General features: G+C 33.4%; 1 protein-coding gene across 1 annotated transcript in view; it reads right to left on the reverse strand.

Annotated features, from left to right (window-relative positions):
- Window positions 1–15711: 15711 nt before the first annotated feature.
- LOC107560793 (glypican-6-like) overlaps window positions 15712–19508 on the reverse strand; it is a 113362-nt gene continuing 109565 nt past the window's right edge. The window contains exon 9 of the mRNA XM_016245061.1: window positions 15712–16649. Within this exon, the coding sequence (XP_016100547.1) occupies window positions 16444–16649 (206 nt within the window). The 3' untranslated portion in view covers window positions 15712–16443. The remainder of the gene's footprint in view (window positions 16650–19508) is intronic.

Below are 19508 nucleotides of genomic sequence, written 5' to 3' on the forward strand. Positions count from 1 at the left end.
ATTAAATAATTTATTTATTATTATTATTTATTGCAATGGATTATAATGTATTATTATTATTATCATTATTAATTGTAATTGATTATATCTTACTGTATAACTTAATTTTTCCTTATATGCTAAGATGATTATTATTATATATATTTTTTTATTAGATTGATGTAATTAGCTGCATGGGGGAAATAGTAAAACCAGATCCGTTTTTTCCTCCCTCAATTAAAACTCAACAAGTCGTCTTCTATAATTATTCAGCGTCACTGGAGACCTGCTGTACAGTTCCTTTGACATTTTGCTCTACATGAAACGTCTATTGTGTTTCTGCAGATGCAAATGAATTACCCAGTGGAGTTCACAATTAACCAGGCAGCACGCTTTACCCCAAACCGACTGACAGAACCACAGAACCACAGTGAAGAATAAAATGCACTACAGCACGTTAATGATCTGAGCCACACTTTCCACAGGTGTGTTTCTTTTTTTCCTGGTGAACTCATAAAAATAGAACGTTTTGCTGCATTATGTTACAATATCCACAGAAAACAACTTCATACCTTGATCTTACATGTGTTTACAAGTGATTTACATTTTAGTGAAGTGATAATTTATATACACAACCTGCTAATACACCTGAATATACATGCACTGTCAAAAACACAATAAATCTACTCCTCCCTTTGAGTGCGCTCCTCCATGTATGCTTAATACCGGTTCTTTTGTTCCTCAAAAGTAGCAGTTCCTCGTCTGGTGAAATGAGCCAGAGGCAGACTAGAGTTCACTATGACAAGGCCTGTCAGGCTAGAGTTTAATTGCTGTTTCTCAGGCTGAGCGATCGCTGAACCACGGCTTTCAAAGGCCACTCTATATTTAGCGGAGCACCTCGATGCTGCTGCTTTATAGACTCATTGTTTTAATGTGCCGTGCTTAAGACTTGACCTCTCTTGACCTCTAGCACTTCTCTCAGTAAAGCCTTCGCTCGCTGAGTTCAGTAGATTTCAGATTAGGTTGAAGGAAGGATCTGTCCTGCTGGGATCTGGGATTTTGGAACCTGCTTTTCTTTGAGGATAATGGTGTTTATTTCATATATAATATGAATAAATATTAATAATAATAATAAAGATAGTGTAAATAAATAAACAAACACTCAAGATGATCATTTAAAGCCTAAATTACACCAAATTAGTTTTTTGATTATTAAAAAATGGTCAGTATAAAATGTATAACTATGATATATATTTGTCTTTACACTGATTTTTTTTTCCATACACGCATGCATAAGTCTTCAAGCACAAGATTATAATTTATATCTGAAATTACACCAAAATAAATTGTTTAATATTAATATAAAAAAATGGTTAGTACACCAGTTGTTGTATCAGGTTTATTTTGGACGCTGCTTCTCTTTGCGATCACATTCCAGAAGCGTCCAGAAGCTCCGTGGGGTTTTCCTCTTTGCCTGCAGTATCTTTCAGTGGATTCTCATCCAGCGGGAGCTGCTGTGAGGGAGAGGTGCGGGGTTTGGGACACACAGAGAGTCTGTCATGGGAACGGGACAGGAATAATGGAAGGCATTCAGGAGAACTGGAGGGTCAGCACTGTGAGCTGGGTTAAACATGTTTCACACAGGTGAAAGTAACAGAGGTATGTTTCAGATGTCAACACAGGGACGTGTTGTCTAGAAGGTCAGAGCACCAGCAAATAAAACACACACAGGCCTTCTGTTAAAGGGACAGTCACCGCATTAATGAAACGTCTGTCTATTTTTATGTATATGTATTAATAATTAAAAATATAAAATATTCCCATTTTATTGTTATTATTATTAGTAGTAGTAGTAGACTAATACTACTACTGTACCACTACTACTACTAATGATAATTTAGTAATATTTAGTAGTAGTATTACTTACGCATTTATTTCATATATTGGTAACACTTTAGATTAGGGAACACATATTCACTATTAACTAAGAGTTTTGCCTCAATAAACTCATAATTTGCTATTTATTAATAGTTATTAAGGTGGTTGTTAAGTTTAGATGTAGGGGTTAAGGGATCTAAAATATGGTCATGCAGACTAAGGCATTAATATGTGCTTAATAAGTACTAAAACACAGCCAGTATGCTAGTAATATGCATGCTTATAAGCAACTAGTTAAGGAATATGTACAGAATTTTTGACAAGACTCAGAGGTCGCATTAATGCATCTAATAATAACAATGATATGAGATTAATGTTTTAAAAATAAAGTTTTTCAGCAAGTCACTGAATCATCTTTTCGTTCAAATGGCTGATTCATTTAGGAACGAATCAAGTGACTCTCTTTATGAATGGATCATTGAATCATTGACTCACTAGATTTGTTCAAAAGCAAAGATTCATTCATAAATGAAACAGCGCTGTGTCAAATGCGCAGCGGCTCAGCTGTGACTTAGTTTTTTACAAAACCCCCTCCACTGAATGGGATTTTGAGGGGGCCCCATAGTAAATTCAGTGCACAGGGCCCAGAATTCCTAGTGACACTGTGGCTCAGTGGGTAGCACTGTTGCCTCACAGCAAGAAGGTACCTGGTTTGAGTCCCGGATGAGCCATGCTTTTCTGTGTGGAGTTTGCATGTTCTCCCCGTGTCTGCGTGGGTTGCCTCTGGGTACTCCGGTTTTCCCCACAATCCAAAGACATGCAGTATAGGTGAATTGGACAAAAGTAAATTGGCCGTAGTGAGTGAGTGTGTCTCAGCACTGGGGTTGCACGAGTTAGTGTACTCGCAAGAAGGACATCCGGCATAAAACATGTGCCAAATCGTCTGTGGCGACCACTGACAAAAAGGGAGCAAGCCAAAGGAAGAGAGATATATTAATTTAGTTACATTTACACTTTATTTTATGGACCGATTCTCACTATTAATGCCACATTTGCGCTCTTCTGTGCCATGCAAAGATGAATTGTTGATGCTGATTTCATATAATTTGACTGGTAACTTATTCTTCCTGAATGTATCTTATTATTTTAATTGAATTTATTGCACAAAAGATGACATACATTTAATAAAGTTAGAAAAAATGGCATTACAAAGTAAAAAAAAAAAAACTTTAAAGAGTCAAATATCAATGGGAAGGTTAATTTCTGTCATTGATCAGGTGGTGTCTGTTCCTTTAAAAAAAAAAAAAAATATATATATATATATATATATATATATATATATATATATATAATCTGCAAATCATGCGATACTGTACCAGTAAATAAGAAGTGGTTTGAGGGCTTAGCTAAACAGGCCAATTAGAGACACTAATCATTCTCATTTTTTATTAAATCATTCTTTAATGTCACTAATCAATCTTTTTTTTTAAATTAAACACGGGGTCATTAATGATGCTTACATTATATCGTGCAAATTCACACACAACGTATCTTTAATTTGGTCAGAATTGCAGTTGCTTGTCTTAATATACAAGAAGGTTTAGAGAAAATATTAAATAAGTTGTTAATAAATGTTATTACAGATTATAAAGTGTTTTATAATGAAATAATCTAAAATTGCCATTATATATATATAAAATCACCTCCGGATCAATTGGTGAGCAAGTGACGCAATGCTTCATTTCTCCAAATCTGATGAAGAACCAAACTCAACTAGATCTTGGATGGCATGAGGGTGAGGACATTTTTTAACAAATTTTCATTTCTGGGTGAAGCAAAGCAATAGCTCACTAGTTTTTCACAAGAGTAGATTGGATTGTTATTTAACTACTTTAAATGATAAGAAGTTTGTAGTTTGGTAAGTTGCAGCCATATGTGTGCTGGAAGTTTTTCTGAGTCACAAATGATATTTGACGGCTACCTCGGAGGAGAAAATCACAGCATGAACCACACGGTGCCTTTTTGTCTCTTTTGGGGTTTGACAGCTTCAGTCCGCATTCGCTTTCCCTGTAATGGAAAAGTGCTGGTTGGAGATCCCGCTAAAAAGAAAGAAAATCATTTTGAATGTCATGAGTGCATGATAGAATCGCTTTTGGGAGAAATATTCCCTTAAGGATATCTCACTTTGGAAAAAAAGCTCATCATAATGTCTTCAATTGCTATTCGAGTAGCACTTTCCGAAACAAGAGCGCCTCTCCATTCACAGTCAAAGCTGGTTCCCGCATACATATTCAGCCTTCATTCACAGGATGATGATAGCTTTTTGCCATTGAAAAGCTAAACTTTCTCTCCGAAAGAGTCGTAATTGCATACAGAATACGTTTAACAGCCAGTCTCATTTTCATTTCTGGGTGAAGAAAACCAATAGCTCACTAGTTTTTCACAAGAGTAGATTGGATTGTTATTTAACTACTTTAAATGATAAGAAGTTTGTAGTTTGGTAAGTTGCAGCCATATGTGTGCTGGAAGTTTTTCTGAGTCACAAATGATATTTGACGGCTACCTCGGAGGAGAAAATCACAGCATGAACCACACGGTGCCTTTTTGTCTCTTTTGGGGTTTGACAGCTTCAGTCCGCATTCGCTTTCCCTGTAATGGAAAAGTGCTGGTTGGAGATCCCGCTAAAAAGAAAGAAAATCATTTTGAACGTCATGAGTGCATGATAGAATCGCTTTTGGGAGAAATATTCCCTTAAGGATATCTCACTTTGGAAAAAAAGCTCATCATAATGTCTTCAATTGCTATTCGAGTAGCACTTTCCGAAACAAGAGCGCCTCTCCATTCACAGTCAAAGCTGGTTCCCGCATACATATTCAGCCTTCATTCACAGGATGATGATAGCTTTTTGCCATTGAAAAGCTAAACTTTCTCTCCGAAAGAGTCGTAATTGCATACAGAATACGTTTAACAGCCAGTCTCTGAGCCGCCATGGCAGCATAGTAGCATGTGTGTACCTGCATTCAGAGAGAGAACGATTGCTATAGTCATTCTGAGTGCTTAAGCTTTCATTTAAAAGTGCAGTTTCTTAGAACATATTGACAAATGATGAAAAACTTCAATTAAACTGATGTAAAAAGACACAAAGGCTACCGATTCACCAATCATCGTCATCTATTCTTTAGAGTTCCTCCCAATGTTTCCACCTCATCTACTCCAGTTTCTTTCTTTCTTCTTTTTCTTTCTTGTCGTCTTTAGCTTGTTCTATAACCTCTGAAAAGATGCTTTGGAAAGATCTGCAAAAACAATAAAACAATCAACCAATCAAAAGCTGAACTAGGAGGAAACCAGCTAATGTTTAAAGAACCCACCCTGCCATATACTGTATGACCCATTTTACATATTTAACTTTGGATTTAATAAATAGTTGCTGCCATTCATGAGGATAAAATGAACTGTAGGCTTTAATATTGTGCTATCTCCACAGTAAATAGTGTTTGTTTGCTTAAACATAACAGCTGACAGCCTGGCAAACATTTTGGACGACACTTTTTGTTCATATTTTGTTGCATATTATTACACTGCAAACATCCAACAGGGAGAATCTACTTGTAGCTAATGTAAAACAGTAGGAGTCCGTTTTATTTTGTCTAAACTAGACAGGAATTTTTTAAACATGATGATAACAAAAATGATTTTGTTGACCTTACTTAGTGAAGTATTTATTCACATGTTGTTCCGACTTTCCAAATAGAGTCATCCAAACAACGTTGTGCACTGCAGCTGACAATTATAGATTTGGATATTATTATTATTATTATTATTAATAATAATAATAATTTATGCCACTCTTAGTTGTCATATATTTCAGAGCTTATATCCATCCTAAAATCTCAAACATGATGATTAACAAATGCTAATCAAGTAACACTTTATCATAAGGTTTCATTTGTTAACTTTAGTTAACTACATTAGTTAGTTTTAATAATCTTAGTTCATTTTAATTTCAACATTTACAATTTTTTTTTATGAAACATTGCACCTGTTAACATTAATTAATGCACAAACAAGGTTAATAAAATAATAAAAAAAGTTTGTCAATAAGGTTAATAAATGCTGTGAAAATATATTGCTCATTGTTAGTTCATGCACTCTTAAAAATGCTGGGTTAAATACAACCCAGTGCTGGGTAAAATAGGGACAAACCCAGCAACTGGGTTGTTTTGACCCAGCGGTTGGGTTACTACCCAGAAGGTTGGGTTAAACATTTAACCCAACCGCTGGGTCAAAACAACCCAATTGCTGGGTTTGTCCCTATTTTACCCAGCACTGGGTTGTATTTAACCCAGCATTTTTTAGAGTGTGCCTATAGCAAATGTTTGCTTTTAAAGAGGAAAATAATGCAAAGCCCATATAATAATATAAGCTTTGAAACTCAAACATAGAAATGGAAAAACCGAGTAAGACTGCCTCTTACTCATTACATGAGCAAAATATTACATTTATCAGAGTGTAAGAATATTTATTAGTGTTTTAGAATAGTGTAAATATTTATTAGTAAGAATATTTAGTTCAGTTTAGTTTACCAGGTTCACCAATGTTTTATTTTTATTTGAATGATTTAGCCTATATTTTGTGCATCAGTAACTGTTCCCAGAAGTCCCTGTGTGGCATTACATTTGAGTATTTTATCCATTAATATTTTTCTTGTTTGTTTGTTTGTTTCTTTCTTTTTTTCTTTTTATAAGTAAATGTACATTTTGGATGTTTTACTTTTCTTTTTTCTTGTAAATATATAGTGCAGTAAAAAGTAACTACAAATAAAAGCAGTTTTTAATGAATCAAAAATAATGACTTTTAAATCTTTAAAATACAATGATACTACATCAGATGATTCTGCTGCTAGTCTTTTTTGACCCAGCGGTTTGGTTAAATGTTTAACCCAACCTTCTGGGTAGTAACCCAACCGCTGGGTCAAAACAACCCAATTGCTGGGTTTGTCCCTATTTTACCCAGCACTGGGTTGTATTTAACCCAGCATTTTTTAGAGTGTGCCTATAGCAAATGTTTGCTTTTAAAGAGGAAAATAATGCAAAGCCCATATAATAATATAAGCTTTGAAACTCAAACATAGAAATGGAAAAACCGAGTAAGACTGCCTCTTACTCATTACATGAGCAAAATATTACATTTATCAGAGTGTAAGAATATTTATTAGTGTTTTAGAATAGTGTAAATATTTATTAGTAAGAATATTTAGTTCAGTTTAGTTTACCAGGTTCACCAATGTTTTATTTTTATTTGAATGATTTAGCCTATATTTTGTGCATCAGTAACTGTTCCCAGAAGTCCCTGTGTGGCATTACATTTGAGTATTTTATCCATTAATATTTTTCTTGTTTGTTTGTTTGTTTCTTTCTTTTTTTCTTTTTATAAGTAAATGTACATTTTGGATGTTTTACTTTTCTTTTTTCTTGTAAATATATAGTGCAGTAAAAAGTAACTACAAATAAAAGCAGTTTTTAATGAATCAAAAATAATGACTTTTAAATCTTTAAAATACAATGATACTACATCAGATGATTCTGCTGCTAGTCTTTCACTGGTTTTGGCTGTTTGCTCTTTGCAAATGATACAATTTGAATCTCTTTCAAATCAGTCTGACCTCCACCTTGTTTTTCATGTACGATAAAACAAGGCCACGTTTATGTGGAACAATCTTCCAGTGGGGAAGCGTCCCTATTTAGATTCCCCTCTATAACTTATTTTTGAAATTCATTAGCCTGCATGTGGAATCGAAAACCCATTTAGTTTGTAAACTCTAATGGGACTGGAAAATTGAAAACTCAGATTTAATTTTATTACGCGGTCCTTATTTCCATGGGAATTACTGCGTCTCCAATATCCCTGTGCTATTAGCTGTAAGTCAAAGGCCATTCCCAATTAGTCTAGAAATGAAGGGTATTATGAAAGCGCACATTCACTTTGTACATTCTGACCTTAATATCCTTCATATTGTGCCCTTCCCTTTTTACCGCCCACTATCTCTTAAATAAATCAAGTCGGCATATTAATGAACTGGAATGGGGTCTGTTTTTAAAAATGGAAAGGCAGTCTTGGCACACCATATATGTTAAACCTGGAAAATCATTGAGGGAAAGCAGATTGCAGTCAGAAACACACTGGGAATCATCAAACGAGTGTAAAGCTCCAACGGGTTGCCAAGTATCTGTAACTCCTGATTAAGTCATAGTTATGTTGCCTTACAGCAACATAATAATGCATGGCATTCTACGAGCAATTTATTTTAATGTCTAACAGCATTTTTGCTTTCAAGAGGGATATTGACTTTCTGTAGACATTATTTCTGTTTTAAAACCAAGCAATCTGCCTAGATGCCTATGTAGCGAGTGCAGTGCAGTCGACTGGGGGTTGGATGAAAGCTTATGTGTTCAGAATTTTATTACAAGAGCGAATTATTCCGAGTCATTTGAGGGGTCTGTTAAAAAAAGGAAATGATGTCATCAATATTTCATAACGGGGTGTTCCAGTGTAATGCTCAGTATAATTCAACTGGAACTCCAATTTATTGTATCAAATATTCAGATCGTCTCTGGCACCTGATGATTTTTATGACCCGTGAGGTCATTAGCCGAGCCGTGTGCTGTGAAATAATGAGATGCGGGCGATGGGGTCACGGAGTCATTGGCTTTAGTTTCATTTAACTTCACTTTGAGTTCAATGATAAAACTCCAAAAAAGGAACCTAATTAGTGATCATTTTGACATTTTCCTTTTACTATGCACAAATGTATTTTCAATGAAAAGTAAAACAGTATTATTTGACATTACTTTTTAGGATATTTAAAATGTTCTGGCTTATCGGTTATCATCATATAATAAGTATTGCTTTTTTTGCAATTTCCATTATTGTGAGGTTTTGGGTGATTTTTTTTTTCTGTGCATTTTATGTATTTTATATAACTGTAAAGTATTTGTATAACTGTAAAATATTTTTTACATCTATTCAAATCCCCCCATCAATTGTTTAGTTTTCATTAATGTTTATTGTTAGTTTGAACTTTTCAGTGTTTTTGAATGTAGTTTTTGCCTTTTAATTTATATCAATTTTATTTTAGTTTTAGTATTTCTGGACTGATAATCCAAAAGCCAATGCATTAACAATCAACATTTCTAATTTGTATTATTATTATTATTATTATTATTATTTTATATATTTGACATACATTGTGTATTTAAGTATATAAATGTTGTATCTAATGTAGAAGTAGTTGACATTACATGAACTTTTTAATTTAATAATGTCAGGTTTTATTTTTTATTTTATAGGTAAAATATACAGTTTTAAATAATTATCACATGCATTGTATTGTGGTCCCATCCGTTTACTTTAGTATTGATTCATGTTCACTGTTAGTTTGAGCTTTTTTCAGCATTTTTGAATTTAGTTTTATTCTCATTCTGGGGTTTATGGTGCACTTTTTATATAAGCAACATTATGTATTTATTTGTTCACAATTTCACATTTTTTATATAATTTTCTACGTCTATTTTTAAAGTGTCCCATGAGTTTAGTTTAGTATTCATTAATGTCCACTATTAGTTTTAGCGTTTCCAGTGTTCTAATTTAGTTTTAGTTTTTTTGTTCAGTATATTTTAGATTTCATTTTAGTTTTAGTATGCCACAATTAATGCATTGATCATCATGTCCAATGAGTTTCAATGGTTGAAAATGTTATAATACATTGTGTATTTTAAAAGTTGACATTACATGAAAAAAAATCACTTTTAGGCCATTTAGCATAAACAACTTATATTAAAACTTATGTAAGGTTTTCACTTTGATATTTTGAGTTTTTGATTAAAGTATGGGGCATATGTTTAGCACTATTAAATGTATATATTAGCACTATTAGCACTAAAAAAAGTTGTTTCAAGTCATCATTACAGTGATTAGTGTTCACTGTAGTTAAGTGTTTTTAGTTTTTATTAGGCCTACTGTATGTTTATTACTGTATTGATTTGGTGGATCCAAAGGTAAAAAAAGGTAAAATCATCATCATCCTTACAGTGTTATAATAAGTCTGATTTGAGGCAGACATATTTTTGATGGGTTTTGAAAGAAGCTGGTGTCATAAGCATTGTCCTACACAATTGAATATAAAAATATGTGTTGTGAGAGCAGCTTCAATAAAATATTATCCCTTCTTGAGCCCAAAACACTAGAAAATCATAAGTGAGAATTTGAAAATATCTACTGGCAGATGCTCATATGAAGTGGATCTCAAAAACTATTCCTACATAACTTAGAATACTGCAGTTTAAAGATCATTTACAAACTGCTGGGAATTATTTTAAGTGTCTATTGTCAAATGAGTCATCTGAAATGTTAGTTTAGGTTTCTGACTTGGGTATTGAGTTTACCAATGCAAAACATTTGTTCAGCCTAATTAACTGCATTGAGCAGCATACTGTAGGAACAATTCAGTCAAATTATCATATGCAAAATGCATGTTTTATAATTACTTACAGCTAAGGTAATGTGCATAAATGCATCAATTCGTGCCTGTGCACATAAATCAAATCTGATCTAAATTTGCAGTTGAAGGTTAGTCCTAATGTTTCTTTCACATCAACAAAGGCCTTTGCTTTCCGGTAAATTGTTTTGGGAGAAATGGTTTATTAAAACTTGAATAGGTGGTTACAGCAGCATTTCCCGAATCTGCAGCAACAAAGCACAAATATATATTTATATTTTAGTAGAGTTGTGAATTGTGTGCAATGAGAGAGAAAGACTGGGTGCTGCAAAATAATATATTGAAAATATGTGTTGTTCTCGCTGATTTCACACAAACACAAACATAAAATGTTGTCTAATCTGCAACCAAATGGGAGAGTTCTGTTTAATGAATCAATCGAATCGATTGATTTGGGTCAGCTGACTCACTCATTCACCGAACCTTAATTTGATCATGTTTTATGATCCCATCATGCAGTTTTTAAGATGGAAGACTGCCCATTAAACCATAAACACCTCTTATGCTTGTAATTATTCCTTAAAGCCTGATTGATTTTCTTTCCTTCACTAAATTTGATCGCATCAGCATTTCCATTAAAATCTATTTTGATCTGCAGAATGAATGCCTGAGTAATGATGCATGCTTAAAAAAACGTTGCATGAGCGTACCAGAATATCTCTAATTGATGATAGACTTCATTTCATAAACGCATGTGATAAAAGCTTACATGCACACACATAAAATGACAACCAATGTTTTTTTTTATATATATATATATATATATATATAAAATGTTTATTTGCACCCCTTCATTACTTGTCCGTATATAAGAGAGAGTAACAAAATCCAAATATGCAATCCATTTAGTACTTTTTTCTTAAAAAAAAGAAAACAAACTGTAAGGCATGTCTGCTTGCACGACATAAACGTCGCATTAAAACTTCACCTATAGTAGCTCAAAGCAGCGTGCTTCAGTAGGAACAACGTTCATTTTCAGACCACAATCTTCTCAAAGTGTTTCAAACATGTATTTGACATGGCTTGTACTTGTTTACATGTAAACGTTTTTCCTTTTTTTTCTTCTTGTTTCGTCACTCATATAAAGATCTAAATGTGGAACTCAATTTCAAAGTGCAGTGTGGAAAAAGAAAGCAAAAACTATAGAAACAGATTCACTCCAAGTGCTTGGATCTGGTTTGTATCCATCAAACACATTACAACATGAAAAATAAAAAACATTTGTCCTTTTGACGGATAGACGGCTTAGTCTTCGGATCCTCCGAGACCAATAAAATAGGCGATACAGTTGAATCGATATCATCTCCGCACAAAAGAGAAAAGCCAAATACATCCAGACCACAAGTAGAAACACGCAAGCTATTAGGAAAAGTTTTACATAACATGCTTCATCTTCAGATTGTGGGCAATGGAAGAGAAAACAGAGGGGAAAAAACGTCAGTTTTTGAGCTAACGTGCCCCTTCGTGATCTATATAGCAACCAGTTTTGAGACCCTCGACCACTTTTGTCTTCCTTGAAGTAAAGTTATCATCTGATGAGCATTCATGAATTATACCTTCAAGAAATTGTTCTGTTTTTTTTCTTTTTTCTTCTGCATTTGCATCTTCATTTCCTTGGCATTCACATCTAACACTTAAAGTCAACATAGAATTACCTATTTTGCTTCCATTAAGTTCATTTTAAGTGAGAGAGGAAAAAAAAAACATGACTTTAAAGTGAATTTAGCCCTCATGTTGTGTTCTTGTCATTTTGACCTGGAGAGGCTTTTTATTAATTTTTTTCCTGAAAAAAGCTAGTTAATGTTTACGCATTAGCTCTCATGGTGTATGATATTTTTTATTTTATTTTATTATTTTATTTTATTTGTTTTCTTTATTATTATTATTATTATTATTAATATTTTAACCTGCGCATTGAAGTTGTGGTGTTCCTGGTCAAAAATGATTCGCCTACTTTTTTTATTCATAATTTTATAATTATTATAAATATGAAATTTGGCAAAGTATTACAGTTTTGAATTTTTAAGATAATTTTAAAGTCTATTTTAAAATTTTCCCAATAGTTTAGTTTTCAAAAGTGTTCACTATTAGAGTTTGTTTTTTTCAGTGTTTATACACACACACACACACACACACACACACACACACACATATATATATGTATATGTGTGTGTGTTAGGGATGTCAAAGTTAATGCATTAAATATCATCATGTCTGATGAGATGCAAATGTTGTAATACATATTTTAAAGGCTGCTTGACCATCAAATGTGACAAAAGCTGACGCTACATAAAAAATATTACTTTTAGATGACAATTTTAAAATAGATGTAAAAATATTAAAAATTCAAAACAAAATACTTTATACCAAATAGCATATTTCTAAAATATATAAACAATTATAAAACAATTAAATGAAAAAAATAAAATCAAAATAAAATAAATTGTTGCTTAAGGAAAAACTCAGCTAATGCACCTCAGTTTTTAACTGAAAAAAAAACAAAACAAAAAAAACATTATTTGTGTGTAATTTTAGCAACATTCACTAACAAGCTGAGGTGCATAAGTTTAGATCAATGAAGCCAGCAACCAAACAATTCCAAAAAGAAATACAAAACCTGTGCTAATTGAAAAAAAAAGCATGTTGACAAAAAGATTGAATCCAATATTTGGTGATAATATAGCACAATGACAGATTTACAAGCAATTTTGAAAATGCCAGTCATTTTTGACCAGGAACACCAAATCAGATAAAGGCCTTTCAGCACAGCACAAGAGCTAGGAAGATGTTACAGTGAATGGGGTTCAAAATCTGATTTCATGTTGACTTTAAGACACAGCGATGTGTTCGACCTTTCCTCAACGCGCCCTCTCTCTTGGCTCACTGAATTTCTCATTTCCAAAACCCACGAGGTGCTTTCTGAGCCTTTCTGGGAAGACAAAAGTACCCAGGCATGAGCAAAAAGCACATTGTCTTCTGCTACCTGTCCTGCCTTCAAAACCAGACGCAGTGGAGCATCACCGGACTCTCTCACATTTCATTTTCAAAGCTGTTTGTGTGCCTATATTCCACACGCCACCCGTTCTCACTGATGCTTCAATTCAACCTTCACGCATCTATGAGAAGAGGACATTAGAGGATCGTTTAGCATCTTTGCATTTCAATGATGACAAGAGCATGATGTTTCAGCTTTGAACATAAAGCACAGCTTTGCGGTTCTGGATGAATGCACGGCATCCTTCCTTAAACCACAAGTTGTTTGTAGAGGCTGTCATAAAACGATACATTAACACATGCCAGCATTCATAACGGGAGGTCTGAGCCATTAAACTGCTAATCCTGTCAGTTTGTTCGATGTATAAATCGGATTTGAATTGCACTGGCTTGGGAACATTCATAACTACAGGTACAAGTCAAACCAAGTAAGTGCCCTTGTAACATTCGTAGAGACTCAAACTCATTGGGCCTCGTTCGTGAATCATAAGCAGAACAATGCAAGTCTTTCATAACATTTTGTGAATGCAATTTAAAATTAAGGCATAGTTCATCCAAAAATTAAAGTTTAAAATGAAAGATGTAGATGAGTTTGTTTCTTCATCAGATTTGGAGAAATGTAGCATTGCATCATTTGCTCACCAATGATGGATCCTCTGCAGTGAATGGGTGCCGTCAGAATGAGAGTCCAACAGCTGATAAAAACATCACAATAATCCACACCACTCCAGTCCATCAGTTAATGTCTTGTGAAGAGAGAAGATGCGTGTTTGTAAGAAACAAATCCATCCAGACATTTTTAAGTTAAAACAGTTGCTTCTGGCCACAATTCGAGTCCATAATCCATAATAATGCTTCCTACCAGGGAAAAAGTCCATCTCCTGTTGTCTCTCACCCACATATTTGTTTCGAGCTGTTTTGTTTTTCGAGCTTTGTTTTCTCTTGTTAACAGTGCTTCTCTCCTGATTCAGACGAGATGACTTTTTCACTGGAGGAAGCATTATTATTGACTTGTTGCTGGAAGCAACAATTTAAAGTTAAAAACGTCTTGATTTTGGCTTCTCAGCTCTTGGCTTCTCAGGATGTTAACTGCTGGACTGGAGTGGTGTGGATTACTTGTGTATGCAGTGAATGGGTGCCGTCAGAATGAGAGTCCAACAGCTGATAAAAACATCACAATAATCCACACCACTCCAGTCCATCAGTTAATGTCTTGTGAAGAGAGAAGATGCGTGTTTGTAAGAAACAAATCCATCCAGACATTTTTAAGTTAAAACAGTTGCTTCTGGCCACAATTCGAGTCCATAATCCATAATAATGCTTCCTACCAGGGAAAAAGTCCATCTCCTGTTGTCTCTCACCCACATATTTGTTTCGAGCTGTTTTGTTTTTCGAGCTTTGTTTTCTCTTGTTAACAGTGCTTCTCTCCTGATTCAGACGAGATGACTTTTTCACTGGAGGAAGCATTATTATTGACTTGTTGCTGGAAGCAACAATTTAAAGTTAAAAATGTCTTGATTTTGGCTTCTCAGGTCTTGGCTTCTCAGGATGTTAACTGCTGGACTGGAGTGGTGTGGATTACTTGTGTATTATTGTGATGTTTTTATCAGCTGTTTGGACTCTCATTCTGACGGCACCCATTCACTGCAGAGGACCCACTGGTGAGCAAGTGATGCAGTTCTACATTTCTCCAAATCTGTCAAAAATGCAAATTCAAAGAAACACTTTGCATGTTGCAAAATATTGAATAAAATAAATGTTTTATATATTTAATATTTAATAGTTTACACACAAATTTAATCTGCTTTAGTTTCATAAATGAAGCCTGTTGTTTCACAACAAAATGATTTTGTAAATGTAAATGTTTATACATGAAACGATGATATGGTGAGCTACATATACTGCAAAATGAAAAAGCTGTTGATAAGTAAATGAGGGTTGTGCATACATAATCGATTACAATGATGAGTATATAAATGAGCGTAAGGAACATGAATCAGACGGGCTTAACACTGGCTTATCGATAGAAACACTATCCCAAATCAGAATTACATACGGGGCAAAGGAAACTGAGTTATTCAGTAAGAAATTTCTTTTAAAATTGCCTGTATCAGGAACAAACAAAAATAAAATATTTGTTAAACAAATGAACGGGTTTGCACTGAAAACAGCAAAAAAAAACATCTTTCTATTTTGCCATTTTGTTAGATAAGCACTTTTGAATAAAAGTTGCTATCTGGTAAAGCCAACATATATAATTATATTAGAAATATAAATAAATCTTTCTCTGTAAGAAAACATTTTATAACTAAAACCTTTATATATTAAGATATGGATCATTAATTTTGAATTAAGCAGGAGCAGCCCTCGGTAAAACTCGACCTTCACGCTCACCATCTGAAGTCCTCTAAAATGACCTTAAATCGCCATCAGCCTAGCAAAATAACAACAAAAACACTTCAACGAAAGAAAGAAAAAAAAAAAAAAAGAGTAAAAGCATTAAAATTGTGTGAAAATCACAGTTAAAAACATTTACTCATGACCTCCCCATGCATTCTCACAGTGGTACATAACAAGTTGATTTATATAGATTTTTATTCTTACTTTTTTCTTTATAACGTCTGCTTTTTATCGCACAATGAACTCGGGAGGGGCGAAACACTAAAAAAAAAAAGCGTATTTTGTCGTCTCATTTTATGCAGTATAAAAGGAAAACAAAAATAGATTTTCATATTTTCCCATTCTTTCCCGAAAAAGTAAAGCGATCCCATTTGCACGGCGATCACTTTTCATCCGAAAAGTTTGCTTTTCTTTTAACATCATTTAGAAATGAGAGCAGTTGGCTTCTGATTGCACCAAGCATTCTTTGGAACAAGCAGGATGCAAAGGTTTCCTCCTCATGTCTAGCTAGCTTGCTCTCTTTTTTTTCATGGGCTTTTTCTTGCTATTTTTTTGGAAAATGTCCGGTCCAGTTAGGGAAAGGCTAACAGCGCGAGTCTGTCTGAAGCGTCCGTGTGGCTGCGTGCCGCTTACTGCCATTATCTCCACCGCAGCAGCAGCAGCAGCCAGGTGAGGGCCGTTACAGCGGATAGTAACTGCAGCGAAGGCGTCTGCTGAGGGCCCGCCACGTCTGCTGGTGGCTGAGGGTCGCTTTTGTCTGCTTCCTGCATCGGTGGCTCCGTATGGACCACTTCCGGCTCTGTGGTGAAGCCGCTTCCGCTGCCCGAGCCACTCTCCTCATCACCTGGCGTAGAGAAACACACAGAAATAACATGCACACGGCACCTAAAATCGGGTTCAAAAATGTTACGGTTAAAAATATTAAGGAGTCAAGTTTAGTGTCTGCAGAATCATTTAGAAAAATGGATCGACCACAAGCAAATGAATGAGTGTCTAAAAATGCACTAGGACTTATATTTGTAACTTTTTTTAAATCGAAAAGCTTCTAAAATGTCAAACCTTATAAACTATAAGTTGCTAATAAGTTTTGAATTATTATAAAAAAAATAAAATATTCAAAAAAACAAAGCAAAAATCTATAAATATTTACAATTTTTGTTATATATATTAATACATAATATATTTTTTATTGTATATTATATAAGCAAAAATCTATAAATATTTACTATTTTTGTTTTGTATTATTAATACATTATTATACATATAATACATAATATATTTTTTATTGTATATTATATTTTATATACATATAAATTATAATTACATATGATACGTAATGTGTGTTTATAAAGAACTTATTGACTTCATTTTAATTATCAATTGCAAAATTTTTCCTTATTTTATTTTATTTTTTCTATTATTATTATGTTATATTTTATAATAGATTTTTTTTCTATTATAATTTCATATTTTAAATTACAAATATATTGAATGTGTTAAAGACTACTAATGTGTGTTTATAAAGGGCGTAATAACTACATTTTAATTTATTTATATTAAATCTATATATTATCAATTAGTACATTTTATATTGTAATTTCAATTATTTTTTATTCAATTTTATATTTTTGCATTTTATTTTATTCACTATATTTTTTAATATTTAAAAGGCTCCATATCTACACATATTATATATATATTTTTGCATTATTATATTAAGTGAATATTATATTTTTATGAAATAATGTGTTTTAATGCGTGTTTATAAAGGGCTTAGTAATTGCATTTTGTATTATTCACATATTATCAACTGCTAAAATTTACATTGCATTTTCGATTTATTTTGAATGCTTTTACTATTATTTTGTTATTATTAAATCATATTTATTTATTTAAAAAATTCTGGTACATCCCAGCACTGGGTAAAATATGGACAAACCCAGCGGTTTGGGTTTATCCATATTTAACCCAGCATTTTTTAGAGTGTATATTTGCATTGATTTATTGATTTCTGAAATGATTTACTGATTTCTTGAATGATTATTAGTTGGTCCTATACACAGGTCTCGAGTTACTCCCGATCAACTCAAACCCCAGCAAACATAAATGGCACCGAAGGACGTGAATATTCCCGGACCCGACCCTCCATTATCATAATTCAGCTTCCTGTTGGTGTGAGTTTGTGACAGATGAGGGATCTCATTTCACTGACTCTGGCAGAGGGTCTAGACGGCGTGTGGGGCTTTCTGACGCCGCCGAATGATTAATGGAGCCGCGGGCGGCCGTTAGTGGGATGGGCTGGCCTCTTTACGGGGAATAACACATGCTGGAGAGCTTTTGCATCAGAAAAGGGTGTAAATGTGCATGCCAGTTTGGGCTTATTTTTATCTGTGCAATTGAATCTATTTTCATCCTATGCATTATACCTTTAAGAAAGTCAGATCTAAAGTAGGTCGAAACCAAAATAAGTGTCAATAACATTGTGCATGACTTAAATACTAATATGTCTCCTTGAGAACAGAGCGGTGCACTCAGAGAGATGAGCTTGCTGACTTTTTCACCTTTGAGTTGTTTGTGTACCTCAGAATTGCACTGAAAAGCAAACATCGCTTTCTGACGCCGCCGAATGATTAATGGAGCCGCGGGCGGCCGTTAGTGGGATGGGCTGGCCTCTTTACAGGGAATAACACATGCTGGAGAGCTTTTGCATCAGAAAAGGGTGTAAATGTGCATGCCAGTTTGGGCTTATTTTATCTGTGCAATTGAATCTATTTTCATCCTATGCATTATACCTTTAAGAAAGTCAGATCTAAAGTAGGTCGAAACCAAAATAAGTGTCAATAACATTGTGCATGACTTAAATACTAATATGTCTCCTTGAGAACAGAGCGGTGCACTCAGAGAGATGAGCTTGCTGACTTTTTCACCTTTGAGTTGTTTGTGTACCTCAGAATTGCACTGAAAAGCAAACATAAACTTCTATATAGGCTGCGAATTCTCCAACTTACAAAATCGAACATAACTGGGACGTTATATATTTTATAACGTCTTATTTTTACATTTTGTACATAATAATGCTTGCGATGCCAATTTGATTCACACACTGAATTAATTGCATTTATAATTTCTGCCTCAAAATACAATGTAAGTTGCTTTGGATAAAAGTCAAATGCATATATGTAGATGTTTGTATTCATGCTGGCACCTCATGGCTGTGTTTTTCCTTGTGTGATTGTTATCACGATGGACAAAAACAAACAAACAAACATTTTTTTTATATTTTAATTTGTGTTTACAAACAGATTAATGATGAATGATTAATAAATGTTTTTGTTATTATTTTATATTTTATTTATTATTTTAATTATAATTATATTATTATCGTTTTAGTTATTCATATATTATCGATTGCTAAATGTTATATATATTTTCAGTTTATATGTAATGTTTTTTTATGATAAAATATTTATTTCATGATTTAAATGAATTCTTGAATAAAAAATGAGATGGATCATATACAAGTATATAATCAATTGCTAAATGCAATTATAAATTATATATATATATATAATTTTATATATTTTATTTTTGGACAATGACATATGTATTATATATGCAATCAATCTAAATTGTATATATACCATTATTTGTAATCTTTATTTTTTTTATCATTAAATTTGTATTTATTTAATGTTTGTTAAAT

Source organism: Sinocyclocheilus grahami, unplaced genomic scaffold, assembly GCF_001515645.1.
Source record: "Sinocyclocheilus grahami isolate Dianchi unplaced genomic scaffold, SAMN03320097.WGS_v1.1 scaffold743.1, whole genome shotgun sequence".
Classification (NCBI taxonomy): domain Eukaryota; kingdom Metazoa; phylum Chordata; class Actinopteri; order Cypriniformes; family Cyprinidae; genus Sinocyclocheilus; species Sinocyclocheilus grahami.